The 23,111-nt window shown below is 40.4% G+C and overlaps 1 protein-coding gene across 7 annotated transcripts in view; it reads left to right on the forward strand.

Annotated features, from left to right (window-relative positions):
- Positions 1-21,127, forward strand: part of LOC103282119 (C-type lectin domain family 2 member B) — a 106,788-nt gene extending 85,661 nt beyond the window's left edge. For 5 of the 7 annotated variants that reach the window (XM_062969600.1, XM_062969601.1, XM_062969599.1 and 2 more), the window contains 6 exons: positions 13,065-13,198; positions 14,271-14,339; positions 14,675-14,767; positions 15,665-15,861; positions 18,154-18,257; positions 19,927-21,127. In XM_062969600.1, coding sequence (XP_062825670.1) covers positions 13,093-13,198; positions 14,271-14,339; positions 14,675-14,767; positions 15,665-15,861; positions 18,154-18,257; positions 19,927-20,041 — 684 coding nt within the window. In that variant the 5' untranslated portion in view covers positions 13,065-13,092 and the 3' untranslated portion in view covers positions 20,042-21,127. Of the gene's footprint in view, positions 1-5,187; positions 7,338-10,411; positions 11,891-13,064; positions 13,199-14,270; positions 14,340-14,674; positions 14,768-15,664; positions 15,862-18,153; positions 18,258-19,926 lie in introns of those variants that run through there. The other 2 variants (XM_062969604.1, XM_062969605.1) reach the window with 2 other exon arrangements.
- The last annotated feature ends 1,984 nt before the right edge of the window (positions 21,128-23,111 follow it).

Genomic DNA, 23,111 nt, shown 5'->3' on the forward strand with positions numbered 1-23,111 from the left:
TAACGGCACTCCATGTAGTCATGCCGGCCACATGACCTTGGAAGTGTCTACGGACAACGCCGGCTCTTCGGCTTAGAAATGAAGATGAGCACCAATCCCCAGAGTCTGTCACGACCAGACTTAATGTCGGGGAAAACCTTTACCTTTACCTATATGGCAGTGTGGACTCAGCTATCCCAGTTCAAAGCAGATATTGTGGGATTTTCTGCCTTGATATTCCGGGTTATTTGGCTGTGTGGAATGGCCCTGAGGCGTGCAACCCACGTCGACTGGGACCCCTTCTACACTTCCAAATAATCCAGATTTTCAGAGCAGATAAACTTTGAACTGGGTTATCTGGGGCTGGATCTAAACTGCCCTATATCCCAGTGTCTGATCCCAGAGGATTATGAGTCTACACTGCCGGATAATCTGGAGTAATCAATGAATCTGGGATCTGATTCTGGGATATAGGGCAGTGTAGCTCCAGCATGGAGCCTCCGATGGCTCAGTGTGTTAAACCTCTGAGGTGCTGAACTTGCAGACCGAAAGGTCCCGGGTTCAAATCTGGGGAGCGGAGTGAGCGCCCGCTGTTAGTGCTAGCTTCTGCCAACCTAGCAGTTCGAAAACATGCAAATGTGAGTAGATCAATAGGTACTGCTCCGGTGGGAAGGTAACGGCGCTCCATGCAGTCATGACCTTGGAGGTGTCTACGGACAACGCCGGCTCTTCAGCTTAGAAATGGAGATGAGCACCAACCCCCAGAGTCGGCCACGGCTGGACTTAACGTCAAGGGAAAGCCTTAACTTTTTCCTAGCTCCAGCCTAGGTCTACGGCAGGCATGGGCAAACTTGGGCCCTACCGGCTGTTAGGAATGGTGGGAGTTGTAGTCCAAAACACCCGGAGGGCCGAAGTGTGCCCAGGCCTGCTCTAGAGGAATTTTGAGTCTCGCTCAAGAGGGCAAAAGAGGGAGTATCAAAAAATGTAGCAAGAGTTTCCTTCGCTTATTTTGCTAAAATAGTTGCCTTCCGTTCCGAATGACTTGATTTGCGGAGCTGACTTTCGCCGGGCGGCAGCCACTTTCCTTTTGCAAAACAGTTGCTGATCTTTCATTGTTTATTTATTTCACACGTTTGTATCCATCCCGCCCTTCTCACCCGGAAGGGAACTCGGGCCGGCCTGACAGCAGGCAGCAATCTGATGCCGATACATATAAATATAAACAGATACAATCAAAACCCATACAATTCAACATCAATTATTAAAACATCAATGAAAATCGCGCAGCCTTGATCGTAGTCCAAGACCTGTCCAATTGTCAATCCCATTATCACGCAGCCCCCCTGATCGTAATCCAATTGTCTAATTATCAATCCCATTAATCCATTATCATTATTGAATTAATTCAACCGGAGAAGTCAGCCATTTTAGAGCACTTGATCAACCAACTTGGACGCAGCATATTATTTGAGAATATAGAAATGCTGGACCACTCTTAACAACCACTATGTCAGACTACACAAGAGAAACCACTGAAATCCACAAGCATGTGGACAATTTATGAATGTTTGATGTAATTTAATAACTTTTTAATTGATTCACAATGTATTGTACAATTTTATATGTGTGTTTTATTTTAAGCCGCCCTGAGTCCCCTATTGGGTGAGAAGGGCGGGATATAAATATTGTAATAAATAAATAAATAAATAAATAAATTTCAACAGAAAGGAGGAAACCATGAATAGGAGCAAATTATAGCTACCAGTATTAAACAAACTCTAAAATCAGAACAGTAAATAAAGAGCAAGACTCAAAAAGCAGGGGAATTCCAGACAAGAATCAATCAGGGCCAGCTAACACCTCCCAACAAAGGATTCCCCCAGGCAGCGTCCAGCGGGGCCTTGAAACTGCAGGTCATTAAAATGCTCATCAAGGTGGCAAATTATAACATTCACACTGACTCAGCAGATAAGAGTTCATTCTCCCACCCTGGATATTCCACAGATATATAAACCCCACTTGCCTAGTTTCCAACAGACTTCACAACCTCTGAGGATGCCTGCCATAGATGTGGGCGAAACGTCAGGAGAGAATGCTTCTGGAACATGGCCGTACAGCCCGGAAAACTCACAACAACCCATTCTTGCACTGATTCCTGGTTGAACGCTTGGTCCCACAGCCATGTCTTAAGTCTTTTCCTGTTCTGAATTACTTGACTTTCTGAGTCCGTTTTCATGATTCGGGTTCCTTTTTTTTTCAACCAAAAAAAGAAATCCATGCCAGGACGAATCTTTTCAAACGAGGGACGGATAAAGTCCCTCGTTTGAAAGGAAAAGTTAGGCGCAATCGATCCGTGTATTCACCTGTCACAAAAACTAAGCTAAATGCAAATCTTACAAACCCTTAAAAGAGTGAAGTTTTTGAAGCAAACATTAACACTCCTTTAAAAAAAGAACTCAAGTAGGTTTTTAGTCATTGCCGAGAAAGGGTTTGTTTCATAATGGAAAACTACGAGTATTTCTTTAATTGGTTTTAATGCTTCTAATTGTAAATATTCTGGATGTGTTATATTTTATTTATATGTTTGTTAGCTGGATTTCTCTTTTTGTGAATGTTTGTGAATTTGTTTTAATTTTTTGTTGTTTATATGTTTTTGTTTCGTTATTTCGTTATAGTCAATATAGTGGGTATTTAGTTGCACTGTAACGGTTTTTAGTTAGAAGTAGGATTCATTTATTTATCCTGTCAGAAGCAACTTGAGAATACAGCTATAACGTTTAAAAAAGCCACAAAGTTAAAAACTTGGCATTATGCGAAATTTGTTTTGACTAGGCAGTTGAGCAGTCTTTCCTTGAAAAAAAATTCTTTGTTACGTGTTTGCATATTTTATTATTGTTGTATTCTGATTTGTCCTTTTTGATACAATTACGTTTATTGTATTAGCCATAGGCCATGACATCAAATAATAAACAACTTTTGAAAGTACAATAAGCACTTTCCAATATAAACATTAAAACTTATTCTATAAACTAGCTCTTTCAAATTGCAGTAGCTGTGACAATCCCCGTAGGCATGATAACAATAACAAAATCTGATTTGCATTATCCCAAACTGTTTCCATTTTCATTTCTAGTCTCCACTGTGGACTTTACAAATTTGGTTCGGATTTTTTTGGCTGCAACTGTAAATGTGGCAACTTTTAATGTTATATTTTTTGAATAATCCGATGACAGGTCACAGATAACTGTTGTCTGTTGCCATGCTTTCTGGGGTCTTTATACAAAGGGCAATGTAACAGATAGTGTATTTAAATCTTCTCTTTCCCCCAACCCACAAATACAGTCTTTGAGCCTGCGGAATCCCTCTGGTCTCTTATGTATAATTATGTACTCTTCTCCTAAAACATACAACTCTATAATCTGTTTGCTTTTAAAAATCGTTATATTATCATTTCCCCTTTCAATACATTTATTATTAATATGTTTAATGCGTTATTTAATATTTTAGATTTTATGTTATTATATAATTTTGTTTGACTACATGTAGTTTAATTTATTGATGTTTAGGTTTAATTTACTGATGTTAGGCTTTAATTTGATGTTAGGTTTTAATGTTATTTTCATATAGAAAGTTTCTCTGGGATTTTAGGTCAGTATGTGTTTGTTTTACATGTGGGAATCCACCCTGAGTCCCCTTGGGGAGATAGGGTGGAATGCAAATAAAATTTTATTATTATTATTATTATTATTATTATTATTATTATTATTATTAATGTCAGGAGCTGCTTGAAAAACTGCAAGTTGCTTCTGGTGTGAGATAATTGACCATCCGCAAGGATGTTGCCCAGGGGACGCCCAGATGTTTTGGTGTTTTACCATCCTTGTGGCAGGCTTCTCTCATGTCCCTGCATGGGGAGCTGAAGCTGACAGAGGGAGCTCACCTGCTCTCCCTGGATTCGAACCAGCAACGTTCAGGTCAACAACCCAACCTTCAGATCAGCAGTCCTGCCGGCACAAGGGTTTAACCCATTGTGCCATTGCAATAGGTTAATAATAATAATAATAATAATAATAATAATAATAATAATAATAAATAACTGTATTTATATACTGCTCTATCTCCTGGAGAGGATTCAGGGCGGTTTCCGACATAGATACAAGACCGTCAATTGTCAAGACAATATACAATAACTTAACATAGTAGACATAGACAGCATCATAACAAAATAAAGCAATTCAATTAAAATAAGCATAGTTACAGTCAAAATATTCCATCGGGAATCAGGACTTCATTGGTCAGGGCTAGGTTGACATGGACCATTTTAAGGGATAGATAAAAACTTCTGCAGCATGTCCTAGGGCCAAGGGGTGAGTAAAGTGCAGAGCAGAGTCTTCTTATTAAATACCAAAGTACTAGATACCCACAAATACAGTAATATGTTTTAGTAATGTTCAGTCAACAGGCATAAAGTAAAAACTCATATAGAATGAAATACAATATGTTCAGAATTCACAATTGTAATAAACATAATCTATACATCACAAATGACTGTCTAGCTCAACAATGTATGTTCTATATATAATTGTTCAGTTATTCAATCAGTTAGTTGAGCTGAAGAGCAAGTAGGTCACAGTAGATCACCACCGTTTTCGACTAGGTCTTCTTCAAGTGAATTAATAATAGTATATTCATATGTATACCCTTTATGTTCCTCTTTCTAGTTGTGTTTTTATGTCTTCTTTTCTTTTTTCTAGGGTGGGTAGTGTTCATGGATTTATATGTTCATGAGATACTCTGCTGGCTCTTGGTTAATTCTTATAGCGAGTAAGAACTAACTGATTGAATAACTGAACAATTATATATAGAACATACATTGTTGAGCTAGACAGTCATTTGTGATGTATAGATTATGTTTATTACAATTGTGAATTCTGAACATATTGTATTTCATTCTATATGAGTTTTTACTTTATACCTGTTGACTGAACATTACTAAAACATATTACTGTATTTGTGGGTATCTAGTACTTTGGTGCATAACCAGGAATCCATTTACTTATTCTTCTTATTAAATAGCGGGCTAATCTTGTTCAAAGACCTGCCGGAACCACGGGTTTTTTATTTCCTTACGGAAAGTAGAGGCAAAGTCTGATCTCTTTTGGGAGAGCATAATTAGTAATAATAATAGTAATAATAATAATAATAATAGTAATAATAATAATATAAGGTATGGTGTTGTTTAAGGGTTATTTAATAGTTTAAGGACCATTTTATTTAATGGATCCTGACTGCTTTTGTTAGTTGGTTTGTTCCCGAATGGTGGTACCACAAAATAACTGCCCATTGTTTCTCCCGGTGGCGAAGTGTGTTAAAGCACTGAGCTGCTGAATTTGCAGACCGAAAGGTCTCAGGTACAAATCCCGGGAGCGGAGTGAGCGCCCGCTGTTAGCTCCAGCTTCTGCCAACCTAGCAGTTCGAAAACATGCCAATGTGAGTAGATCAATAGGTATCGCTTCTGCCTGAAGGTAACGGCGCTCCATGCAGTCATGCCGGCCACATGACCTTGGAGGTGTCTACGGTCAACGCCGGCTCTTCGGCTTAGAAATGGAGATGAGCACCAACCCCCAGAGTCAGTTACGACTGGACTTAACGTCAAGGGAAACCTTTACTTTTATAACAACAACAACAACAACAACAAGACTCAAGTTGCCTTACAACACAAAGCAAAAATGTACATCATGCAAAAGTGTGAAAGCAGCTCAAAATTATCTGCAGTTAAAAAAAATCTCCGGAAAGATCTATCTTGCACTGTCCCCTTGCATCATCTCCGTTTCCACCCCAGGAATAGAAGCCATCAATTGAATATTTCAGCAGAAAATAGAGAAGTTAAAAGTCTACTTCTAAGAGCCAAGTGTAACAAAAGGATGTTTTGTGCCACGTGCGCCATGGTGACAAAATCGGGTGGAGCATCCTTCTCCTAAGGTTTTTCAGCAGAGGCTGGATGGCCATCTGTCAGGAATGCTTGAATGGGCAGAAGGGGGTTGGACTGGATGGCCCTTGGGATTCTCTTCCAACTCTAAGGAGTTTCTAAGAAGCCCTAGCCCAGGGGTCCCCAAACTAAGGCCCCGGGGCTGGATGCGGCCCATCGAAGACATTTATCCGGCCCCACGGCACAAGGGCAGAAGGGGGTTGGGCTAAATGACCCAAGGGGTCTCTTCTTCTCTTACAACCATTATTATTATTATTATTATTATTATTATTATTATTATTATTATTATTATTATTATTATTATTATTATTATTAGAAACACAACAAGATGAGTCCACAGCAGACACTCTGCTGGCTGTTGAATTGGATCACACGTCGGACACTTCCCAAGTGTCTAGGACTGTGTGATGTATGGTGAATAATGCACGCAGATCCCAGTTAGGTGGCCTTCTGCAGCTGGCAGGTGGTAATTTTGTCAGCGCCAATTGTGTTTAAGCGCAGGCCAAGGCCTTGAGGCCCTGCACCCAGTGTGCCCATCACCACTGGGACCACCTTGACTTGCTTGTGCCAGAGGCTTTGTAATTCGATCTTTAAATCCTCAGATTGTGTCAGCTTTTCCAGTTGTTTCTCCTTAATCCTGCTGTCACCTGGGATTGCAGTATCGACAATCCATACTTTGTTTTTTAACACGATTGTGAGGTCAGGAGTATTGTGTTCCAAAACCCTGTATTATTATTATTATTATTATTATTATTATTATTATTATTAACATTGAGGCTGGGTGGCCTTCTGTCAAGGATGCTTTGCTTGTGCTTTCGGTGCACAAAGGTAGAAGGGGATTGGACTCGATGTCCCAAAGGGTCTCTTCCAACCCTCTTTTTATTGTTGTTGTTATTATTATTATTAATTATTATTATTGCTCGGTGGCCAACTATAGTCCGGCCCTCCAACGGTCCGAAGGATCGTGAACTGGCCCCCTGTTTAAAAAGTTTGGGGACCCCTGCCCTAGCCAAATCCATAGCCTTTCTGTGTTTACATCTCCGCCCTTTCTCGGAGAAAACCAAGCCTGCATAGAAATCCCTCCAATGCTCATATTTTAAGAAACATGTTAAGATGTTTTTTAAAAGTATTTTCACGCAAAAGAAAACTGACAGCTTTCAAAGTCCGCAGACAAACACGTGACTGACTTCGGTGGCGAGAAGAAGGCGGAGAACGGGGCGGGATTTCCTTATCCCGATTTCCTTATTCAGAGCATGGAGAGGGCTGTGCTGAGAAAGGGCGGGGTTACGAGGCATTGCACTAGGATATATAAAGCCCAAAGTCAGTCTTAGACGGCGGTGCCCAGCGCGGCGGTTGTGCCCGTTTGCAGGTAAGCTCAGCTGGCTTTGGGGATCGGTTCTCGTCCGAGGCAGATCTGGGAGGAGGAGGCAAACCGGGCAGCTCCCTCTTTCCCTCGTTAAGACTCCCCTTCCCTCCATCAACCGGGCGTCTGCAATAGGAGTCTTTTTTTTGGGTGGGGGAGGGGGGGTTGTCGAACTTTGCACAGGGAAAGGTGTGGCTCCGTTCAAAGGAGGGAAGCTAAAAACACGCACAACAATGTTCAGCCTTCACCAGGTGTCAGAAAACATTTTAATGCATTTTTTGGGTTAGAGATCTGGTCTTACTTAAACGAATCTGAGCAAAATATGTGGAATATCCTTTAGCCTTTTCTGTGACTTGAGTTACTGTGAGTTTTTCGGGTGATATGGCCATGTTGCAGAAGCATTCTTTCCTGATTAGTTGTCGAAGGCTTTCATGGTCGGGATCATAGGGTTGTTGTATGTCTTTCGGGCTGTGTGGCCATGTTCCAGAAGTATTCTCTCCTGACGTTTCGCCCACATCTATGGCAGGCATCCTCAGAGGTTGTGAGGTCTGGGTTGGTGTGAGTTTTCTGGGCTGTATGGCCACGTTCCAGAAGTATTCTCTCCTGACGTTTCGCCCACATCTATGGCAGGCATCCTCAGAGGTTGTGAGGTCTGGGTTGCTGTGAGTTTTGGCTATTCAAGGTGGCCAATTGTAAAATTCACATTTGCCTCAAACAGACGAGAGTTCTTTCTTCCACCCTGGACATTATTCCACAGATATATAAGCCTCTCTTGCCTAGTTTCCAAAAGACCTCACAACCTCTGAGGATGCCTGCCATAGATGCGGGCGAAACGTCAGGAGAGAATACTTCTGGAACATGGCCACACAGCCCGAAAGACATACAACAACCCTATTCTTTCCTGACATTTTCCCGCATATATGGCAGGCCTCCTCAGAGGTATTGAGGTCTGTTGGAAACTAGGCAAGTGGGGTTTATATATATGTGGAATAATGTCCAGGGTGGAAGAAAGAACTCTCGTCTGTTTGAGGCAAATGTGAATTTTGCTGTTGGCCACCTTGAATAGCCATTCAATTTCAAGCTCTGGTTGTTTACTGCCTGGGGAATCCTTTGTTGGGAGGTGTTAGCTGTCCCTGATTGATTCCTGTCTGGAATACCCCTGTTTTCAGAGCGTTGTTCTTTATGTACTATTCTGATTTTAGAGTTTTTAAAATATTGGTAGCCAGATTTTGTTCATTGTCATGGTTTTCTCCTTTCTGTTGTGATTGTCCACATGCCTATGGATATCAGCGGCTTCTCTGTGTAGTCTGACATGGTGGTTGTTAGCGTGGTCCAGCATTTCTGTGTTCTTAAATAATATGCTGTGTCTAGGTTGGTTCATCAAGCGCTCTGCTATGGCTGACATCTCTGGTTGAATTAGTCTGCCACCCTGAACATTTTCCCACCCTGGCCCTTCCACAGATATATAAACTCCACTTGCCTAGTTTCCAACAGACCTCACAACCTCTGAGGATGCCTGCCATAGATGCGGGCGAAACGTCAGGAGAGAATGCTTCTGGAACATGGCCATACAGCCCGGAAAACTCACAGTAACCCAGTGATTCCGGCCATGTAGCGGTTTCAGTCGTTGCACCATCGCCTTCCTGGGACAAGAAAAGCCTCCCTGGGCAACGTCCCTGCAGATTTTATCACAGTTTTGAAATGCACGGGGAAATGATATCCTCTTCTTAGACGCCTTTAGTCCCTTAGTAAAAACTCAGCTGGTGCCAAGGTCATCAATTCACAACGGGTTTTATTCGAGTCTTCCTCCCTCTGAAATGCATATACAGTAGAGTCTCACTTATCCAACATAAACGGGCCGGCAGAATGTTGGATAAGCGAATATGTTGGATAATAAGGAGGCATTAAGGAAAAGCCTATTAAACATCAAATTAGGTTATGATTTTACAAATGAAGCACCAAAACATCATGTTAGACAACAAATTTGGCAGAAAAAGTAGTTCAATATGCAGTAATGCTATGTAGTAATTACTATATTTATGAATTTATCACCAAAATATCACGATATATTGAAAACATTGATTACAAAAATGCGTTGGATAATCCAGAACGTTGGATGAGCGAATGTTGGATAAGTGAGACTCTACTGTAGTTTGCCCTCTCTCTCTTGCTTCCGTTAAAGTCAAAGAAACATGGTTTGCTTCTCAATTTTTTTTTCAAAGTTTTCAGTGGCTTGTTCCAATACTGCAGTTCCATCTCGCAGATTTAGAACTTGAGTTGTAATCATTTCATCTCAGACATCATTTGTGCTAAAAAAAAAAATCAAACACTTCCTTTATTTCTGATTTTTTAAAACTTTTGTATCAATTTTTATCCCCTGCCTCAAAGATTGAAGTTCTTCAAGACATTGTTGATCAATATTAACAGATTTGGTGGCTGGGCTGCTATGAGTTTTCTGGGCTCTATGGCCATGTTCCAGAAGCATTCTCTCCTGACGTTTTGCCCACATATGTGGCAGGCAACCTGAGAGGTTGGGAGGTCTGTTGGAAACTAGGCAAGTGGGGTTTATATATCTGTGGAAGGTCCAGGGTGGGAGAACCAACTTGATGAACCAACCTGGACATAGCATATTACTTGAGAACACAGAAATGCCAGACCACTCTAACAGCCACCATGTCAGACTACACAGAGAAGCCATTGAAATCCACAAGCAGGTGGAAAATTTCAACAGAAAGAAAGAAACCATGAAAATGAACACAATCTGGCTACCAGTATTTTAAAAACTCTAAAATCAGGACAGTAAATAAAGAACAACACTCAGAAAACTGGGGAATTCCAGTCAAGAAACAATCAGGGCCAGTTAACACCTCCCAACAAAGGATTCCCCTAGGCAGGATGCAGCCAGACTTTGAAGCTTCCAGGCTTTCAGTGCTAATCAATGTGATTAATTGCAGCACTCAAACTTGCCCCAAGCAGACAAGAGTTCTTTCTCCCACACTGGACTTTCTACAGATAGATAAATCTCCCCTACTTAGTTTCCAACCGACGGCACAACCTCTGAGGATGCCTGCCATAGATGTGGGCAAAATGTCAGGAGAGAATGCTTCTGGAGCATGGCCATACAGCCCAGAAAACTCAGAGCAACCTAGTAATTCTGGCCATGAAAGCTGTTTACAATACATTTGGTGACATTTCAGTTGTTTTTCTTCTCCTGTCTTTGTGGTTCAATCCACACTGCCATATAATCCAGTTTCTGAATCCAGATGATCTGCTTTGAAATGAATTATATGGAGGTGTAGACTCATATAATCCAGTTCAAAGCAGATCATCTGGATTCAGAAACTGGATTTTATATGGCAGTGTGGATCTAGCCTTTCTTCATTTCTGTCTCTTTCCCTTTCTCTCTCTCTCTCTCTCTCTCTTTCTCTTTCTTCTTTCTCTTTTTGCTCTGCTCATCATCTCTCAGTTCTTCTTTTATTTCTGTTTCATCTTGACATTTTCTCTTCAAATTAAATATCTCTTTTTTCCAATCAAATTGTAATCCAATTAAATATTTTTTTAAAAAAAATTAAGAAAAGCCTTGGAAAAAATAGGAAAGCCAAAAATTTGAGTATTGAATTAAAAAACAAACACTAGAACTCCAAAGAGAGCTTATAAAAACAGAGATACTAATGATAATATTCCAAAACTGTCAGAATTATTTTACTGTAGATCAGATCTATAATAATACCACATAACAAAAAGATTCAAAATTAAAAAGGCACATGTAAAATAAAATATCAAATAAATAGAGATAACAACATCTAATTAAAAAAAGATTTAGAAACGCACAAAAGATCCAACAGAACAAAAATGGTTCTAGGGGAATGTGAAGGAAGGGCTGATGTTATAGACAGCCATAAAGGTTTCTTGGTTTTTCTTTTTAAAAGAACCATGACAAACAATACAGAAGGATGGAGTTGACAAAAATGTATGCCAAATTATATCTTTCATGTGCCACAAGTCTATTTATACTATTTTTCCTGCCTTTATGCAAGGCACTGTTATAGAACTACTTTCTGCTTTATCTGCCATGGCAACATTCTGGGCTTTGTAGTTTAGTAAGAACCAAGAGGGCTCTAGATGAATATTCTGAATGACTCTCTCTGAACTGCAGATCCAAGGATTCATAGGAGGTTGCCAGGGAGTTACAGTAGGATGTAGAGCTATAAGAGTCTAGTGTTTCCTAAACACTGGTCAGCTGGGTGTTTTGGACTTCAGCTCCCAAAGTTTCTGATCATTAACCCAGGCAGCGGAGGCCAAAAAGTCCAAAAAGAGATCCTTCTAAGGCAGAGCTTCCAAACTGTGTGTCACAACATGTTAGTGTGTTGGCTGCAGTCTGTAAGTGTGTTGCACTAATGTAAAGAGAAACATTTGAGTGTACATGAAATAAGCAATGCTACTGAAACATGGAAGCCTAAAATGTTTAATGAGGAAAAATCAGAGTGTCTTTATTGCATATTCCACCAAATATTCAAAATTTATGTTCATCCAATCAACCTTATATATCTAACAAAATGGTAAGTAGTTATCTTATTCGTGTTATACACTTTTTTTTTTACAATTATTGCATATATTTTATGTTACTCATGAATGATAAACAGCAATGTATTTTATTATACAGTAGAGACTCATTTATCCAACATAAACGGGCCGGCAGAACACTGGATAAGCGAAAATGCTGGATAATAAGGAAGGATTAAGGAAAAGCCTATTAAATTATGATTTTACAAATTAAGCACCAAAACATGATGTTTTACAACAAATTGACAGAAAAAGCAGTTCAATACACGGTAACATTATGTAGTAATTACTGTACTTACAAATTTAGCACCAGAACATCACAATGTATTGAATTCTTTGACTACAAAACATTGGCTACTAACAAATTGACTACAAATAAAGATAGAATAGCATAAAATGAACTTATAGTAACAAAATTGTCGGAAGTTAAATCTGTAAAAAGTTCAGTCCTTGCTGCCTAGAGAAACAGCTGTGGATCCAGATGGGAGGTAGATTGCGTTGGATAATCCAGAATGTTGGATAAGTGAAGGTTGGATAAGCGAGACTGTATTACAAATCACATATTTTTAAAAATATGAATGAAAAGTTACCATGAGATAAGTTGTGTCCCCATACCTTTTGCTATTACAATTTATGTATGTGCCCATATCTCTTATAAAAGTTTATAACCTCTGGTTTGCTAGTAAAACTGAATTACTGTGTTGCAAAATGATTCCTGTCTAAAAAGTGTGTCACCAACATGAAATGTTTGGAAAGCTCTGCACTAAGGCTTAGGATCTTGTTCGGCTTGTCAAAATCCTTTAGGGAGAAGCAGGTGTCTCACGGGTCGTAGGATTCCCACAGGATGTTGCCATGGCAGTTAAATTGGAATCATAGTGCTATAAATGTCTAGCATGAAAGGGTCCCAAATTAGACTGCACTCAGAAATCTTAATGCTGATTTTCAATTTCAGGGAAGGAATGAAGGGAGGGAATTAGGCACATCAGTTTTATCAGTTTGATGTCATTAATACTTAGATGTCTTTTTTAAGTGTGCCAGGAAAGAAATACAAAAATCAGTGTGGGAGTGTGGGTGTCCTGATGTGCTTGCATTATTGTTGTGAAAAGGTATATAAATGAACAGAAACTGTTATTTTGCAAAGGCCATTGACTATAAACATTTTTCTAAAAGATAAGAGTAATCAACCAAGGAGAAAAGGATGGCTGCCTGTAAAAATCCCCTGGAGACTGAGACAAAAAATGGAAATAGTCTGAACACTTCAGAGCAAATAGCACTGGATTTCTCAGGAAAGACAAAAGCATCTGGTAAGCTACTATTTCTGCCCAAAAAGAGGACTGAAAGAAGAAACATTTTTTCAGTTTATAATAATAGTAATTATTATTATTATTATTATTATTATTATTGATATTATTATTATTATTATTATTATTACTATTAGTAGTAGTAGTAGCAGTAATAATATTTATTCATTATCCACCTCTCCTCACAAAGAGGAGGAATGGTTTGAGGAATGGGAAAATGTGGCCTGTGAGCTGCATCAGACCCAACCCTTTCTTGCATCAACAGGCTACTCTGAAATCAGTCTATGCATTCCATTAAAAAGTAGATAAAGAATTCTCCATTAACTCCCAAACCTTTAAAAATATGGATGAGAACCTTTCACTCTTTTGGTTGAAAAATGAAACCAGATCTAATGTGACATCTATTCTGGGCCAATTGCCATAAGTCGGTGTTGTCTATCAGGAAAAAACCTGCCTGCCAGCACCAGGGGCGTTGTTAACCCTTGTATTTCCTCATTTAATGACAGAGTATGACTTATGGGCCCCTGGTAGTGGCGCAGTGTGTTAAAGCTGCTGAACTTGCAGACTGAAAGGTCCCAGGTTCAAATCCCAGGAGCGGAATGAGCGCCCGCTGTTAGCCCCAGCTCCTGCCAACCTAGCAGTTCGAAAACATGCAAATGTGAGTAGATAAATAGGTACCCCTCCGGCGGGAAGGTAATGGCACTCCATGCCGGCTCTTCAGCTTAGAAATGGAGATGAGCACCAACCCCCAGAGTCAGTCACGACTGGACTTAACATCAGGGGAAAACCTTTACCTTTTATGACTTGCATACAGTTCTAAAATCTAAGATCTCCATTTCACTTCTTAGTCTAATCTTCTTTAAAAGTAAAATAAACATTCCCACAAATGTTTATTCTCTTTGCTTAATCAGCTTCAATATACACACAGCACAATCATCAGAAATGACAAGTCTTGTCTATTACAATTACTGTTCCATTTCCATTTATAACTTTGTTGTGCCACTCTCTTGTAAACTTTTTATTTTAAAACTAAAGTGTTGTGAATGATCTTTATATTCTCACTTCTTGTTTACAGAAAGGGAGCAACTCACCCAGACTTCTATCCCACTGCCAGCTGATAGATCTCCCTCCACTCATATATTAGGTAATTAAGATATATTGAAGAAAGTGAGATTTTTTTCACAGGTCCAGTATTCAATGAAGATTTGAGTGATCTCTCAACAAAGAGCTATATTTTGAACTATATGTGAGTGATCACTTGCTCTCTCCTTGGGTAGAGAGAATTTTTGCCAGATAAAACTGGCCACCCAGCCAACAAATTTGCTTGCTGTCAAAGATTCCTCTACTGCAAGCACCTTGCAGGGCTGTCTACCACCACCATTCATTACCCAGAAGTCTTGCCTTCATATATTGATGCATGTGTTTTTTATTATTTTGGTTAAAATACGCTATCTTTTTGTTTGTCTCTCATTCTCTTAGCTAGAGGACCAAAAACAAAATGGAAGAAGAAGAAGAACTGTATTTTGATGACTGTTTTGCCCATTGCCAGCAGTGTTGTCACTGCCCTCATTGGTGAGTTCGCAGTCTATTTTTTTATTCATTCTGTTTGACTACATCTTGCTGTCATTCTTCAGTTTCAGAATTAAATAGTTTGCTTAATTTTCACTACCATTTGTGTGTGTATAAACCTTCAAGTTGTCTTTCAACTTACGGTGATCCTTTTAATTGTGCAGGTTTTTATAGGCAAGGAGTACTCAGAGGTGGTATGACTGAGAGGGGGGCATCATTTTGGCAAATGCACATTTATCTGTCTTTGCTGATGCCATATAAAGGTAGAAGTGAGAGATGGCATTATCAGACAAGCCAGATGTGCAGTTTCACCATTGTCTACACTTATTCTTTCTACCACGTTCCTTCCCTCAAGCAACCTGCCCTTCTCACAACTGGCCTGATTCCCTATCTCTGAACCCAACTGGGTGAAAAACACTCAAGGGAATAAAAGCTAAAAGTGTTATTCAATTTGTAAGTCTCTGGATGCAAGAGAAACCAGGTGTATATACATGTTTCCCAGTTGTTATACCAGCCTAAGTTGATAAAGGGCACTTCTGACACTCTCTATGCATGCCCAGGTAGCACTGATTCTCACTGTTGCAAATGTATTCCTCCAAAAAGCGGTGCAATCAATAACAGAAGACTTACTAAACTGAGCCCAGGGGCTGAGTTTGGGAAAACTTTCCGTGTGTGTGTGTTGCATACCAAGAGTATCATGGGGTGGGATGCGAAATGCAACAGGTTAGAACTACTTCCCGGGGCCAGCAGTAGTTCTAACCAGTTCTCTAGCCTATAAAGCAGAGCTTCATTCAAAGGAAAAGCTTTGAGACCTTTAGATACTACATTGTTACTGAAAATAAGAAGTGGAAACAAACCTGAGGTTTTTATCCCTGAACTAAATTCATGTTACTTTCTTAGTTTTAGGTGTGATGCCAACCAAATCATCATGTGGCATATGCCCAGCAACAACTGTCCTCTCTTGCCCTTCAGGATGGGTTGGTTATGAAGGCAAATGCTACAACTTTTCTGAATCTGAAGGGACCTGGGACTCCAGCCAGAACAATTGCTCTGCATCTGGTGCTTCTCTGGTCGTGATTGAAGATCAAAAGGAAATGGTGAGAGGGTCTTTCAGAGTGTTCAGTAATAGTAAGAGTTTAACACTTTGAACAAGGACTGAAAAAGATCTAGTTGTGGGACCTCCAAGCCAGATGGAAGAACTGGATGAAGCCTTCCTTGACCAGATGGCCAAACATGCAGAAAGAAGAGACATAGTAGTAGTACTGGGGGATTTCAACTACTCTGATATTTGTTGGAAAACAAACTTTGCCAAGAATACAAAGTCCAATAATTCCTCACTTGCCTTGCAGACAATTTTATTGTCCAGAAGGTAGAAGGGGCAACAAAGGGGGATCAGCTATTCTGTATCTGACCTAACCAACACTGAGAATCTGGTCAATGGAATGGAAGTGGTGGGATCCTTAGGTGGGAATGACCATGCGCTCCTGGAGTTTGTGATACAAAGGAAGGGTGAAACTAAGAGAAGACAAACATGCATTCTAGCTGACTTCAGGAAATGTAAGGAAATACTGATTGTGATCCCATGGAGAGGAATATTAAAAGAGAAGGGAGTTAATGATAGATGGGAGTTTCTTAAAAGTGAGATACTGAAGGCACAATTACAAACAGTGTCAGCAAGGAGAACCACCACTCCTCTTGATGTTCCTCCAGCAACAGTAAGGGTGTACCTCTGGGCAGCTAAACCTGGCAATTCTAACTGGATGGCCCCCCAAGAGGGTCTTCCTCCAGGGGCAAACCAGGAATGGGCAACTTGGAAGTCCCTGAACAAACTCAGAAGTGGAGTGGGCAGATCAAAAGACAACTTGGCAAGGTGGCACTACCTGGAGGAATCCTCCACCTTGTGTGACTGTGGAGCTGAACAAACAACTCAGCATATGTATGCTTGCCCACAATGCCCTGCCCCATGTACGGAGGAGGAGTTGTTTAAAGCTACAGACAATGTGGTTGCTGTTGCCTGCTTTTTGGTCTAAAACTATTTAGCTGCTTGTGATTTCTTTTCTTTTTATTTTATTTCCATTATTTGAAATGTATTTGCTGTACCAATGCTTTTGACACAAAATAAAAAAGCAAGGAGAAAAAATAGAAGTGTAAAACAACCAGAATAGATGTCCAAAGAATTTTTAGCTGAGCTAAAATTTAAAAGAGACATCTACAAGAAATGAAAAAGGGGGGAAATCACCAAAGAGGAATTCAAACAAATAAGGTTCATACAATCTGCAATCTGCCATCACTTAGAAAGGAATGCTGTGATTACTAAAAGTAAACACGGATTTCTCAAAAACAAGTCATGCCAGACTAATCTTATCTCTTTTTTTTATAGAGTTACAAGCTTGGTAGATGTAGGGAACTCTGTGGCTGTAGCATATCTTGATTTCAGCAAGGCCTTTGACAGAGTCCCCCATGATCTTCTAGTCAAAAGCAAACTAGTCAAATGTGGGCCAGGCAATGCTACTATTAGGTGGATCTGTAATTGGTTAAGTGACTGAACCCAAAGGGTGCTCACCCACTGTGGAGTGCCACAGGGTTCAGTCCTGGGCATTGTACTGTTCAATGTCTTTATTAATTACAGTAGAGTCTCACTTATCCAACACTCGCTTATCCAACATTCTGGATTATCCAACACATTTTTGTAGTCAATGTTTTCAATATACTGTGATATTTTGGTGCTAAATTCATAAATACAGTAATTACTACATAGCATTACTGCATATTGAACTACTTTTTCTGTCAATTTTTTTTGTTAAGCATGATGTTTTGGTGCTTCATTTGTAAAATCATAACCTAATTTGATATTTAATAGGCTTTTCCTTAATGCCTCCTTATTATCCAACATTCTGCCGGCCCGTTTATGTTGGATAAGTGAGACTCTGCTGTACTTTATTTATTTATTTATTGCATTTATACCCTGCTGTTTTGGAAATTTACTGTAATGCTTGAAGCTCCAGTTTGGTCCAAGATAAGGGTTGCTTGTTGCCTGGTTGCGTGAGAAGCATAACCCGTCTTCTACACAATCATTCAGTGTAGAAGAGCTCCTTCCAGTTTTCAACATGGCAACTATTACTAGAGTGTATTTTATCAGCTGATGTTGTGGTCTCCCCACTCAATTTCAGTAGCTACTATAATTTCTGCCCATTGTATATTCAGAGAAGGCTATTGTAAAAGTCTACTTATGAAAGTCTAGTTAGTAAAACCCCACGTAGTTTTGGGGGCTGGAAGTGTCTCTAGGGATGTTCCCTTCCTTGGTAACCCACTTGATACAATATGATGGTTGGTGTTCTGGCATTTATACTACATAACATTGTAAAATACATTTTTTAAAAAAATTACAGGACTTCATAATGCAACATAAGAGAGCAACCGATTATTGGATTGGTCTGAAGAGAGAGAAAGGACAGCCCTGGAAATGGCCAAATGGAACTGTCTTCAATGGCTGGTAAGGTTTTCCAAATCACCAGAAGGGAACCAGCAGTCAAAAACCAAACAACAAAATGTTATAAAGATACAGAACTGCAAAATATGAAAGTTAAATCATGTAGTTAAAAAATCATAATGCACAAAATTTCAAACCCCAAAAACACGAAAGGGAACACAAACATGCTAATAGAACACCACATTACATTTTTTTAAAAGATACTAGTGAGGTGAGAAGAAAATGTTTTTCATAAACTCAGACGATGCCGACTGTTTGTTGAGTTGGAGATTTACAAGCTATTTGATGTTTTATAGTCTGAGTCAATGAATATCGTTTTCTTCTGACCCCAAACCCATTTTAGCTTAATGTAATTTAAAAAGGGCTTTCTCCCATCATTTGTAGGAGGCTTATCTATATATATAAAAGGAGAATGGCATCGCTCCACCGGGCAATTCTGGGCACTGCAATTAAAGGGAGATGTTGACAAGCTGGAAAGCGTCCAGAGGAGGGCGACTAAAATGATCAAGGGTCTGGAGAACAAGCCCTATGAGGAGCGGCTTAAAGAGCTGGGCATGTTTAGCCTGCAGAAGAGAAGACTGAGAGGAGACATGATAGCCATGTACAAATACGTGAAGGGAAGTCATAGGGAGGAGGGAACAAACTTGTTTTCTGCTGCCCTGCAGACTAGGACGTGGAACAATGGCTTTAAACTACAGGAAAGGAGATTCCACCTGAACATCAGGAAGAACTTCCTCACTGTGAGAGCTGTTCGGCAGTGGAACACTCTGCCCTGGAGTGTGGTGGAGGCTCCTTCTTTGGAGGCTTTTAAGCAGAGGCTGGATGGCCATCTGTTGGGGGTGCTTTGAATGCAATTTCCTGCTTCTTGGAAGAGGGTTGGACTAGACAGCCCATGAGGTCTCTTCCAACTCTATAATTCTATGGTCTTGCAACTGTGTGATTTTATAACATTTTGGTTGTTTGGTAAGATGTTCCTTCATTTGACTTTAGGTTTCAGAAGATCTTGGACAAAGAGATGTTATGTTAAGGAAAGGTTTCATTATAAAATTGTTCCCCTTAAAACCGAAACTTTTGATAAAAAGTGGTCTCCATTTTGCACAATTTGGAAAGTATATTTTTTACTTATTTATGGGCACTCTTTCAGAGCTATTCCTCACAAAGTGGCATACATAAAAAGAATATGAAAGGTAAATAGGTCTGGTTAAATGTCCCATAGAGACATTTTTGTGGCTTTAAGTGGCAAATCCCAGGACTCCATGGGAAGTTGCCATTCCAGTTAAAGTAGACTCACACTGCTACAACTTTGTAGTGTGAAGAGCCCGAAGACACTGGGTCAATGAATGGAAGAAGTAAATAAAACTTCAAGGGAAAAGAAAATTGTATGGCTGGCTGTTTGCTAATTGCTCATTCTTTCATCAGGATCAGTATGGTAAAAACAAAATTAAAATACAGAAACACTAAAATGGCATTTAAAACTAAACCCTCATCACACCTACAGCATGCCCACTTTCCCCTATTGTTATAGAAATTAGTGAGTGCTTTGTGTATTTCTGGAAGGCAAATGTTGTATTGATGGCTGTTTTGGTTTCTTTGTGTTTCAGTTAGGAGACCATTGGTAGTGTGGTGCAGGCAATAACATGGGGACTCTACTTCTCTTGTCTTCTTATTCCAGGTTTGAAATTGGAGCTGATGGACCATGTGCCTATTTGAATGATGAAAAAGCCAGTTCAACATTATGTGTGACAAGACGAAATTGGATATGTAGCATGCCAGCTCATGGGGTCTGAACAAAGCTTGAAGGCTTCCCAACACAAATATTTCAACAAACTGTACAAGGTCCCAGCCAGAATTGGAGTAACACATTACTGTACATCAGTGGTTCCCAACCTTTTTTGACCAGGGACCACTTGACCAGGGACCATTCTCCAACATTAGTACCAAAAGAGTTACGAATCAGTTTTTGGTCAACTTTAGAATCGGTTTGATTATTTGGGGTGCTGATTCAGAAAATTGCATTGGATAGACCACATCAGCTCTAGTTTCTGATACAGAACATATGCCATCCAGTAGTCGCCATCTGCTCGACCACAGAAACCATATTTAATAATCTAGAGCTGATGTGGTCTATCCAATGCAATTTTCTGAATCAGTACCCCAAATAACCTCAGAAACAGGCCTAAAAATGAAGACACCAAATTTTTTTTTGGTTGGACTGTGTTATTATCTGTGGATTTTCTTAATGCTTGTGTAAAAAAAGAAGGGGAGGGGGCTGACGTTGAAAAAAAATACAAAAAGCAGAGTGCGAGACCCAAGAAACTGTCCTAACAACTTTGATAATAACAATAATTACTTTGGGGAACTAAACAGGATCTTACAAAGGGCTGCTTTCCCATCATGACTGATGTGTGGCAATAGGAAGTTATTAATGAGAGGGACATGGTTTTTAAAAAGAGAATTTTCAGAGATACTTCCAATGACTATATGTCTTGATTTACTGCTATTTGACCTATCGTATATACTCAAATATAAGCTGACCCGAACATAAGCCAAGGCACCTAATTTTACCACAAAAAACTGGGAAAACATTGACTGCAGTATAAGCCAAGGGTGGTGCACAGATGTGAGGCAGGGAGGAATCCTTTTAATTATTATATATTTAACTATCCCACCATACAGTTGATGACCGAAACCCCGGCTTTTAAATTAATTTAAAAACACAGCGGAGAGTTCCGTAGATCACTCACCAAAGGAACGGAGCGGGACCGCAGCAGACTATTATTAAAAGACCTTTTTTTTCTTTTTTCTTCATTTTCCCTTTCCCTGAACTATGTAACAAATCCCCCCAATAAAAGTAGCATTTCTTTTAACAATAACACTCTCTATCTGGTTATTTTGTGTCTTTCTCTGACTCCTTCCTTTGCATGCAATCTCTCTCTCTCACCCGCCCCTTTAACTCCGGCTGAGGTTTCTCCGCCATAGATTAATATGGCGGACGATATAAATTGGCTCATATCTCTATCAAAATTACCCCTAGAACGCTCCTCTTTTAGTCCTAACCCTTTCTAAGGCTCCTGACTCGAAGACAACCAGCGGAACCGGAATCGGTCCAGTTTTCGGCACCTCAACAGCTGACTGTCAAACGGGACCGACGGCTCCTTTCAAGCCAAACTGCTGCCTTATCCCGGACTTTCCTCTCCCCGCGGCCCGCGGAATGGTTTTAAGAGATCCCTAGCCCCTTTCTGTGAACTGGGGATGGGGGAATCGCTCTCTCGCTGGGGAAACATAGTTCTCCAAGAACCCTTACCCTCTCTACAGCTGCCAGGGGGTGCCCGGACGGGTGCCCTCCACGTTTCATTCATACTTTCATAATTTTATGAAGGAGAAGAACACTCTTCCCCAGACCTATCCCTGGACTTATGAAATCTTATACTTCCAAAGACTACAACCCACATGTGCCCCTTCCCCATGCCATCTCTATGAATTCCTTATGAACTCTTTTTCCTCATGTATTTGTGAATTTTCATATTCTATGTACTTGGACATAGTACAAGTGACTCTCATGACTCACTGTTGTATGAACTTCTAATCGTTGGGCTAACTTCATGAATTGTGAAATCATGCTGCCAGAACTCCACTTCTATATTGGGTTCCCCAGAGGTTGTAAACTTCGTTCTTATCAAATGTTTTCCATTGTTTATATCATTCATGATTCCCCTTTATGCAATGTCACCCAGCTCTATGGATTCTCCTTTATTTCCTTGAAATCTATCTATCTGCCTATATGTATTTGTACTCTTTGGGATCCCCGGAAAATATGTATTCTTCCCAGCAGGGTTTATGTTCCAACTTTATTTTATTTTTCATTCTATCCCATATAATTGTCAAATCATGAAATCAAATGGGAAATATTATGACCCCAACGTGAACCTTAGCCCTATGACCCAAACCTCCCTTCCCAAAAACAAAAGGGTAATCTGCCACCGTTTAATCCAATCTCATTCCGATCGCATGGACAATATAGGGTTTGAGTCACCAAATTCCTAAAGGTGACTCGCCCCCAAGGCAAACATTGTCATATCCCAGGCCAGGACGCCTCAGGAAGGCACCCCTGTGGAGCCCGTCAATGACGGCTCATCACCACCCTTCTTTACTTCTCCCTGACACCCCAAGGCATATCTAAAAATCTGTGAACGTGACAGGACCCCGGACATCCTTGATGGGTGCCATTAAATTCCTTTAGAAATCGGCTGGGCCAGAATTAATCTGACATTTCCTGTCCTGTCACCTCATTGTTTCAGTAGCTCCCGCCTCCTCCTCTCTGATTGGCCCGAGTGGGGACAAAAAGCGGCTCCCCATTGGGCCAGCAGAGCGAGGCGGGAAACGAAAGCCCGCCTCGTTCAACCTCTCAGCCTATCCACGATCAGATGGGCGGGGGAGCGGGGCGGGAAATTCAAAGGGCTGTCAGACCAAAATATTGTATAAATATGGCTTTATTTGAAACATATGGTACGCTAGTAGACTGAATGATCACTACTGGCGTCCTTTTCAGCTGAATCGCTAAATAAAGACTCCTTGGCGGATTTTCCTTCATCTTTGGCGGACCTTCTTCATTTCAGGCTTCAGGTTGTATTGCGGCTTATATTCTCCATTTGGCTTCGCCAAGGTCCGTTCCCTCAGGACCGGGTCGGGTTTCTCCTTAAGGGCCCGATCCCCTAAAACGCGGTCGACAACATAATTTGGCTTTACCACGAAGGGACTTGCTTGGAAGTTCCAAAGGTCAATTTCTAGGCTAAAATTCCAAGCGGCGACCTTGGTCCAGATATTCTGGAACAGGTTGGGGAGAGAAACGGCTGCAAG

The sequence above is a fragment of the Anolis carolinensis genome, chromosome 2 (assembly GCF_035594765.1).
Source record: "Anolis carolinensis isolate JA03-04 chromosome 2, rAnoCar3.1.pri, whole genome shotgun sequence".
In the NCBI taxonomy this organism is placed as follows: Eukaryota; Metazoa; Chordata; class Lepidosauria; order Squamata; family Dactyloidae; genus Anolis; species Anolis carolinensis.